This window comes from Silurus meridionalis, chromosome 3 (assembly GCF_014805685.1).
Source record: "Silurus meridionalis isolate SWU-2019-XX chromosome 3, ASM1480568v1, whole genome shotgun sequence".
Classification (NCBI taxonomy): domain Eukaryota; kingdom Metazoa; phylum Chordata; class Actinopteri; order Siluriformes; family Siluridae; genus Silurus; species Silurus meridionalis.
The window spans coordinates 25,635,258-25,645,488 of NC_060886.1; the positions used below are offsets into that span (position 1 = coordinate 25,635,258).

Genomic DNA, 10,231 nt, shown 5'->3' on the forward strand with positions numbered 1-10,231 from the left:
GAGAGGAACCAGACACAAAAAGGAACCCATCCTCATTGGGTGATATTAAGAGTGTGATTATAAATCTTAACACAATACAAACCACTGGAGAGTGAGAACTAACATGAGCACTGGAGTGTGTGTGATTATGATTAATATCCTTTCTACAGTCTTATACAGTCAACTGTTTTTGCCTCAACTGTTTTTGCCTCAATTTGCTAATGTTGCATAACCTACTTAACCATTTCCTGAATCTTTAACGCTTGGCACGAAGCTACACATTTGATGATCACATAGAGATTTGTAATCAAATATAAATGTAACTGTAACTCGGGACCTGTAAATGCTGCAGTGTATTAAAAAAAGAAAAATGTTGCAGCAACATTTTGTACAAGAAAGAATTGTACAATTTACCATACAGCAGTAAAAATAAACGAATCTTTTTTTTAATCACATGAACTGTGTTTTATTTACAGATCGAGCAGATGAATGTTGTGTACAGTAAATAAAGATTATTTTCATTAGAAATATAATATATTTTATTATTCCTGTGAGGTTAGCAATAAAAGCAGTTTATCGCCTGATTTACATGGAGATCATTTGACTCATAAGGGTGAAGGAATGTACAATATTTTTAATTGAAAATTTAGAATGCAGTTTTGAAAATGCAGTTAAAGATTTGTAACTAACATTTGTGAGAGTGGAAAATGGTATTCACCCTCTATATGGGAAATGCCTCTCTCTCTGTAATGCCATGCGTTGTTATATTGCGTTTTTTATAGTATTGATGGTTTCTATAATTGTGATGTGATAGTTGTGGTATTAAAAGGTGGATTAAGTCGGGTACGTCCCCACTGAAGGCCCAGGTACCAAATGCACGGCCCACCACTGCATTACACAATGGCAGTTTGGCAGTGAAGGAATGTTAGCCCCATACCTCTTGTTGCCTTCTGCCTTGCTCATTGTTATCTTCATAAACTAGCCTACGTCTGTGGTGCGTGAGAGCCAGGAAATGATACACCAGTGGTAGGTTGGAAAAGCTGTGCAATGAAAGAGATAGGTTGATGTGCTGAAAATGGCTTACAATTAGAAGAAAAAATATTGATGTCACCAAATAGATTAAAACTAAAGGAATAAGTCTGGTTTGAAAATGGAAGAAGTAGGAAGTACAGATATTTGTGTAAAAAATGTAATGAGTGAAAAGAAAAGTTTGCTCCAAAAAAAATAGTGTAGTATATAGTACTGATTCTGTACCAGAAAAATCTACTTAAGTACAATAACGAAGTATTTGTACTTCATTACTTCCCACCTCTGCTTTTTATATCTGTTAAGTATTTCTGTAAAAAATATAAATATTTTAATATAAAATATTTCATTGAAAAAACTAGAATAAAACTCTAACTAAACCCTATCCCTAAATAAACTCTAACTAACCTAACCCTAACCCTAACCCTGATTTGATTCACTTTTACAGAGCACTGAACTAGGAGGATCATTAGTTGAGATTCTTCATACCAAATACAGAAAAATTTCAGAATAATGTTCTTCAACATAAAATTGCAGCTGAATATTTCAAAATTTAAAGTAAACAACAGAGTCAAAAGTTTCAAGGAATCCACTGAAATCTCAAGATTCTTTGCACAAGGGACAAGGGTGAAAAACAATATTGGGTGCCTGTGATCTTCAGGCCCTCAGGCAGCACTGCATTTAAAACACTCATGATTCTGTAATGGAAATCAGCTATGGAGGAACTGCACACAGCTATCAACAAACAACAGTCTGCACATCCCAAAGTTGCTGGAGACTTCAAGCTACTGTGAAAATACTTTTTTTATTTGTGTGTTTTGCTGTTTGGTCATTGTAAGGTTTGGAATGTCTTCTGGGGACGTCCTCTGTATGTTTAATGCATATAAATAAAAATTGTAATGCAGATGCATAAAACATTTTAAATAAAACATTTATTGTTCTATTACTCAAACATTAAACTGTAGCATTAACTGTGTAAACACTGCAGAATGTATTCTTTTGTCCATCACTGAAAACTACAACATGTCAGATCTCAATCAGCAACTGAAGTGTTTCCAGCATTATTTATCTAAACTGTGACAGTAATTAAATAATTATGTTATTAATTTTTTATTTATTTTATTAATAAGTTTGTCTATTACGATTAATTTTTCCCAAAATGATAGTTAATTAATCTGTAGTCAGAACATGAATATACTGTAAGTGTTATGTGCTGTTTCTTTAGGGAAAAATTATATCTGTAACAGGTCATAACATGTCATTCTGTAACTCCGCCTATTATGGCAGTGTCAAGTCTGAGAGACTGCAGTTCTTCATTTACAGCCTGCAGTGTTCTGCTCTGGTGGGTTTTACTTTATTCTCCATTTATGAAGGAATCTAATTTCTTAATTTTTAGCAGTGGTAAAGGAAGTGATTACACCCTGGACCTACAAATTCATGTGATTAACCTGATAGAAAGCTGGAATCAGTGAGTGATTATTTCTTTAACAAAGTGAAAGTGAAACACTGAGCGTTCACACTGGAGAGAAGAACAACAGCAAAATAAAATGGCTTCAGCGTTTTCAGAGGAGGATTTTTCCTGTCCTGTGTGCTGTGAAATCTTTAAAGACCCTGTTGATCTGCACTGCAGTCACAGTGTGTGTAAAGTGTGTTTGCAGCAGTTCTGGGAGACTAAAGGATCCAGAGAATGTCCTCTATGTAGGAGGAAGTCATCACTAGAGATTCCTCCTCTAAACCTGGTGTTGAAGATCCTGTGTGAGACTTTCTTACAGGACAGAAGTAAGAGATCTTCATCAACATCTGAAACAATCTGCAGTTTACACAGTGAGAAACTGAAACTCTTCTGTCTGGACGATCAGCAGCCGGTGTGTTTGGTGTGTCGAGATTCAAGAAAACACACCAACCACAAATTCTGCCCCATTGATGAGGCAGTAACAGACTGTAAGGTAAATATGATTTAGCTACGAAGTCATGTGTCACATGGGAACAAATACCGTTGTTTAAAATTATCTTCATCAGTGTTGTTATTTAGAGTTAAAATAAAATGTAAAACACAAAGTCTCCATGCAGTGTGTTGATTTGTTTCAGGAGAAACTCAAAACTGCACTGAAGCCCCTACAGGAGAAACTGAAGAATTTCGAAGACTGTAAACTGAACTGGAGTCAGACTGCAGAACATATAAAGGTTAGAATCAATAACATGGGTTTGAGATTATAATTGTTATATTTTATATTATTTTGTCTTCACTGCAGATTCAGGCCCAACACACAGAATATCAGATCAAGAAGGAGTTTGAGAAGCTTCACCAGTTTCTACGAGATGAAGAGGCAGCCAGGATCAGTGCACTGAAAGAGTGGAAGAGGAGCAGAAGAGTCAGTTGATGAAGGAGAAGATTGAGAAGCTGAACAGAGACATGTCATCTCTTTCAGACACAATCAGAGCCACAGAAGAGGAGATGAGAGCTGAAGATGTCTCGTTCTTACAAGTGAGGATCATTTATTTACTATTTATACTGTGAGAAAGTAAAACTTCTTTTTATCATCAGAAACATCACATTTTAGTGGTGTAAACATGTAAATCACATCCACTTGTATTTGCTTTGTTGTGTTACAGAACTACAAGACCACCATGGAAAGGTTAGTGATGTGCTTCCTGTCTCTCTCGTTCTCTGTGTTTCAGTAACACTGACTCCTGAATTTTTTTTCAGAACTCTGTGCACACTGCAGGATTCAAAGGAGCTTCCAGGAGCACTGATCAATGTGACAAAACATCTGGCCATCCTGAAGTTCAGAGTCTGGGAGAAGATGCAGGACACTGTCCAGTACAGTAAGACTTTTTTTTCTGCCATGGTGTTTGAGTGTGTGTCTTTGTTAATAAACCTAATGTGATTTATAGTGATGTGTTCTTTTTGTAAAATTTTATTTGATTGTTATAATTCTTTATTATTATTATTATTATTATTATTATTATTATTATTATTGTTATTATTATTATTATTATTTTATTTATTTTATTATTACTACTAATACCACACACACACACACACACACACACACACACACACACACACACACACACACACACACACACACACACACACACACACACACAGTGTCGTAAAATTTGTACACCATTTTGAATTCAATGGTTTTATATCCCAGAAAAGAATAAAAATCTGGTGCTTATCAGGTGTTAACATTTGTATGAGACAGAACATGAAAACTTCTAGTTATTGGTGCTTAAGTTGGTTCTTTAAGATACTGAATTATAAAAACAATCATTTTAAAAATAAAAGTCCTAATCAACTCATAAACAAGCAGCAAATGACTTCATTTTGAAAGGTTTCTTTTGCCATCGCCCTGTTTACGAATATAGCATTACAGCGATTTAAAAAATGTGTGTGTGTGTGTGTTTGTGTGTGTGTGTGTGTGTGTGTTTTCAGCACCTGTCACTCTGGACCCCAACACTGTTCATCCTAATCTCAGTGTATCTGATGATCTGACCAGTGTGAGATTCAGTTTTGAGAAACAGAAACTTCCTGATGTTCCAGAGAGATTTGATGAATATTGTTGCTTTATTTTGGGTTCTGAGGGCTTTAACTCAGGAACACACTGCTGGGATGTTGAAGTTGGAGACTGTTCTGGATGGTTATTGGGTGTGATGACAGAATCTGCTGAGAGGAAGGGGAATGTGTTCTCCAGAAGTGGAATCTGGTATGTAAGTTATTATGATGGTAAATATGGAGCAGGTTCTACACCACAGTCAGAGACTCTGCTCTCAGTAACACAGAAACTCCAGAGGATCAGAGTGAAGTTGGACTGGGAAAGAGGAAATCTGTCCTTCTCTGATCTTGTCACTAACACACACATACACACTTTCACACACACATTTACTGATAAATTACTGCCATTACTAAGTGTTTATGGTAAAGAACCTCTAAAGATCCTCCCAGTTCAGTTCTCTGTAAAAGTGAATCAGATCGTTTAGAGTTTTATTTCAGATAATTAATGAAATATTGCAGGTAAATACTGGCTGAAATGTTTTGCTGGTTGTGGGTTTTATGTGTGAAACTGCAGTGTGGAGAATTAAATCTGTAAATTTTCCCTCACCAGCAATTTATGGATTTACAAAGATCAGATAGATTTGTTTTAGTCCGGCATTAAATGATCATTTTTAATCTGAAATAAAATATAAACTGAAATAAAAAATGTATTTGTTCACAAAATTGTTTAATTTGAATGATTGTACAAAACCTAAAGACAAAAATCTGAGTAAATAAAGAATTGTGTTCTGGGCTCTGAGGGCTTTAACTCAGGGACACTGCTGAAATGTTGAAGATGGAGACTCTACATTCTGGGATGTACAGTAGATGTGATGATAGAATTTGCTCAAAGGGGATTCTATTATTTAGGAGTGAAGTGAATATACACAACCAGACACTCTCCTCTCAGTAACACAGAACCTCCAGAAGACCAGACTAAAGCTGGACTGAGACAGAGGATAGCTGTCATTTCAAAAACGGTTAATATCAAATACATTTCCCCCTACAGCAGCCTCTATACAGGATCTCTGACCCATGTGTAGAATTATAAACTTAAACTTTCCAGGCACAGCGACACCGCGTGGACATGTTTAGAATTACAGCGAAATATAGAAATCATATCAAATCACACAATTCCACCTGCATATAAGCTACTTGCTCATACACATTTTACCATTATATTATTTTTAGTTTATTTATTTATTCGTACCATGTGAATGATAATACTATATATTATATGTAATTTATTGCTAAAAATAATTAAGTACTCAGACTTTTGCAGACTAAAAGTTTATTAATCTTCTTTCAGAATTTATTAGTAATGTGGTTGTTATTAATTGTGGATAATTAAATTTACAGGAATGTGATGCAGTTACACCTGGACTGTTTAAATGCATTTTTATTGGACTCTCACTGACTTTCGCTCAGTATTTATCTCACATTACATCTAAAATAGGATTTAAATATGCCATAATATTTTATTAGGTTGTATTTCATTAATAATATTATAACTTATTATATCATCATAGCCAATTTATGTAAAAAAGTTAATAGTAAAATAATTAGTAAACAGTTCATTTATTTACAGATATGTGTTATTTTGTTTCATCTTAGATCAGTTTATCTAAAACATGAATATATCTTGAAATTTTTATTGTATTAGATTAAATAAAATTGATTTTGAGATATAATTATCTACTTCAATGAAACCAAAAGTTGTGGAATTAAAAATAATGAGATTAAATATATAACTTTATTAATAACTAATAATATAATAATTAGGGATGCACCGAATATTCGGCCACCGAAAGATTTTGATCACCGAAAAAACACGGCCGAAACAGTTTGTTGTGATGACGCAAACAGAAACCGTGGCCCGCACGTGCATGTCGGTGTGGACGTATTTCAGTATATCTGAGAAAGATCCACGGATAGCGGTTTGCAAAACATGTAATCGCGAAATTTCAAGAGGAATGCGTCTGCAAAGACTTTCTCCACGTCGGAGTTAATTTATCACCTGAAATCCAAACATCCCGATCGCTGAATATGAGAGGAACGAGGCACAGAAAAGCAAGACCCCTCCGAGCATGCGCACTCCATCTGTGGTGGACGTTTTTGAAAAGGCAGGAAGTTTCGCAGTGATAGTGTTGTATTATTGTATCTTTAAGCAGTTGCACTTGTTCTGAATGCACTTTGTTTTTATGAAAGAACATACTTAATTTTACAACCTTTCAGCAGGCCATTATTATTGAAGTGCATTTAGGTTAAACATTCAAGTTTGAATTTTAATTAATTTTATCCTGTGCATTGTTGCAATATGCTATAAATAAATATTTTCATAATTTGTAATTTGAAATTCCTTGATTTTAGTAAGGTTAGTACACAGTCATAGCCATAAATGCATTGGTAATAATAATTGGCATAATTTCTTTCGGTGTTTCGGTTTTCGGCCTTGCTTTCCTCTTTTTCGGTTTTCGGTTTCGGCCAAGAATTTTCATTTCGGTGCATCCCTAATAATAATAACTTTAATAACTTTAATAATAACTGTGTTTACATCACACAGGACCTGTCTTGGTCCTGTCACACCAACACCCTGGTGAAGAAGGCCTGGCAGTGTCTGTACCATCTGAGACGCTTAAGGGACTTTAAACTACCCTCTCAGGTGCTAAAGACTTTCTACACCTGCACCATTGAGAGTGTTCTGTCGGGTAGCATCACTTCCTGGTTTGGGAACAGCACCATGCAGGACAGACGAGCCCTCCAGAGGGTGGTGCGTTCAGCTGAATGTACCATCCATACCGAGCTCCCTAACCTGCAGGAAATCTACAGCACGCGGTGCAGGACCAGAGCCAGGAAGATTGTGAAGGACCTCAGCCATCCCAATAATGGACTCTTTTCTTTGTTGCGTTCAGGGAAACGATTCTGCTCTCTGAAAGCGGACACAGAGAGAATGAGGAGGAGCTTCTTCCCGCAGGCCATTCGGAGTTTAAACTAGGAAACACTCAGGATCTAAAAACTGGCCCACTCTCTCCATCATCACACTTTTTCTTTTCACATATTTTTCTTTTCGCACTACGACACTTTAAACTCTGGACTGTCAGTTTAGCTCTGGACTCGCACAGCACAGTGCACTTTATATTTTATACCACACCATACCGCACACGGACACTTTAAGGACAATCGCATAAACCACCTTAAATTGTTTACTGATTTACTGTTTACTACCATAAGCATATTTTTGTACATACACCTTTTCTCATATATATCTCTATATATTATTATATTTTATATAGTTTTATACTTTATTTATCTGCCTTCTCTTTCTTTGTTTTATTTTTCTCCCCATCTTATTCCCTCATGCTGGACCGTCATAAAAAGCATTTCACTGCATGTTGATTTGATTTGAACTACAAGTTACAGAACACAAGAATGAAAGTGAATGATGTGTATTTATCCCTGATGAGAAGCCTGGGGCAACTGTGGCAAGGAAAAACTTCCTTGGATGAATGAGGAAGAAACCTAGAGAGGAACCAGACACAAAAGAGGAACCCTCTTGGGTGATATCCCTCATTGGGTGATATCAAGAGTGTGATTATAAATCTTAAAACAATACAAAACACTGGAGAGTGAGAACTAACATGAGTACTGGAGTGTGTGTGAATATGATTAATGTCCTTTCTACAATCTTATACAGTCAGTTGACTTTGTGGAACCAGGGGCTTCTGAGCAACTTATAAAATAGCTCAACATTTAAGATCATCATAGATCCAACACCAGCTTCTCCATGCCAGAGCCTTTATTCAAGAGAAAAAAAACTACATTGCATTTTTTTAAGTTAAGTTTTTACAAACAAATAAACCACAGGATGAAATCATAAGTCATAAATGTTTGTTCAAATGTTGTATTTGTAATGTAAAATAAATTCATTAATTTTCATAAAATGTCCACTTTGCTGAATAATGTATCTCATCCACTAACGTGGGATATCTTGGGTTTTATTTATAACATTATTTGATGGATGGTCATTGTAATGGTTGGACTTTTGGTGGTCTAACTTTTGATTTTCAGTGTACATCCTGCTTATATTCATATCAATCAGTTAGAATAAGCAATATATTAACAATAAAAATAAAAAAACAATAATTATTACCCAAATATTTATATTTATCAAGCAGAACATTTTTTACTGTTACAGTTTTTGAAGAACTTTATAATGCAGTAAACACAGTCAAAGTTGAATCTCCATCAGATGTCGTAAACAAAGCTTTGAAAGCAGACTTGAATGTTGGAAGCATATAAAAAATTGCAATGCAGATGGATAAAACATTTTAAATACAAGATTTTTGTTCTATTACTCAAACATGAAACTGTAGCATTAATTGTGTTAACACTGCAGAGTGTAGTCTTTTGTCCATCACTGAATACTACAACACGTCAGATCTCACTCAGCAACTGAAGTGTTTCCAGCAGTGTTCAAATCAATTATGATTTCATTAGCTCTTTCTTAATGCATTTCTCTTCTCATCGTCCATTTTATTAGGAACACTCAAACACCTGCACATCCATGCTGGTATCTAAAAAGCCAATCACCCTGCATTATCAGAAGGAAGAATATTTTTGATTTCTGTAAACTTGATACCAGAAGTCTACAATTTCATGTTGATTTTAAAGGTAGAAGTTCTGACCCATTTGAAGAGTGTTAACTTTTTAGACATGTAGGGAATTACATTAAAATATTTAAATCACTACTCTAACACTTTACACTTTATATCAGATTATGCAGCTTCATTATCAGAAGAGACTTGATAGGTCATGATAAGCACTCAATTTTACAATTATATTCTTTTTTAGATTTTTAGTTATTATAATTTTTGCTTTGAATAATTACGTTCCCAATCTGCAGGCTATCATTAACCCTAATCACTTCAAAAGTAATTTTCTTGTTATTAATTGTTGCTAATAATATTTGCAACAATCTGATGCAGTCACATCTGGGCATGTTCAAATTAATAATTTTTTTGCAAATTGATTGTCTGTGTTTGTCTATTATGCATATTTAATCTCACTGAAATATCTCAGCCTCCTCCCCTGCATTTCCTCTAAATAAAAGTAAAACTTCTTCCATCATCAGAAACATCACATTTCAGTGGTGTAAAAATGTAAATCACATCCATTTTTATTTGCTTTGTTGTGTTACAGAACTACAAGACCACAGTGGAAAGGTGAGTGATGTGCTTCCTGTCTCTCTCCTTCTCTGTGTTTCTGAATCCAAACCCACATTAACACTGACTCCTGAATGTTTTTGCAGAACTCTGTGCACACTGCAGCATCCAGAGGAGCTTTTAGGAGCACTGATCCATGTGACTTAACATCTGGCCAACCTGAAGTCTGGGAGAATATGCAGGACACTGTCCAGTACAGGAAGACTTTTTTTTCTGCCATGGTGTTCGTGAGTCTTTGTGTGTGTGTGTGTGTGTGTGTGTGTGTGTGTGTGTGTGTGATTTGTCTTTGTTAATAAACCTAATGATCATTTATACTAAGTGTTTTTTTTTAGAATGTATTTGTTAGATTTTTATTATGCCCAAATAAAACTTAATTCTTGGGGAGGTTTCCCATGTGATCTACGATGCCCGTGATGTCTTTTCTGATCACACAGCACACAGAATGGCGCAAATGTTCTTCTTT

General features: G+C 35.2%; 1 protein-coding gene across 1 annotated transcript; it reads left to right on the top strand.

The window, feature by feature from the left end:
- The first annotated feature begins 2,306 nt into the window (after positions 1–2,306).
- Positions 2,307–5,664, top strand: LOC124383375 (zinc-binding protein A33-like). The gene is given in 7 exon segments (XM_046845973.1): positions 2,307–2,951; positions 3,094–3,189; positions 3,258–3,359; positions 3,362–3,490; positions 3,619–3,641; positions 3,713–3,831; positions 4,448–5,664. Coding segments are annotated over 7 exon segments (1,413 nt in total). The 5' UTR covers positions 2,307–2,552; the 3' UTR covers positions 4,993–5,664.
- The last annotated feature ends 4,567 nt before the right edge of the window (positions 5,665–10,231 follow it).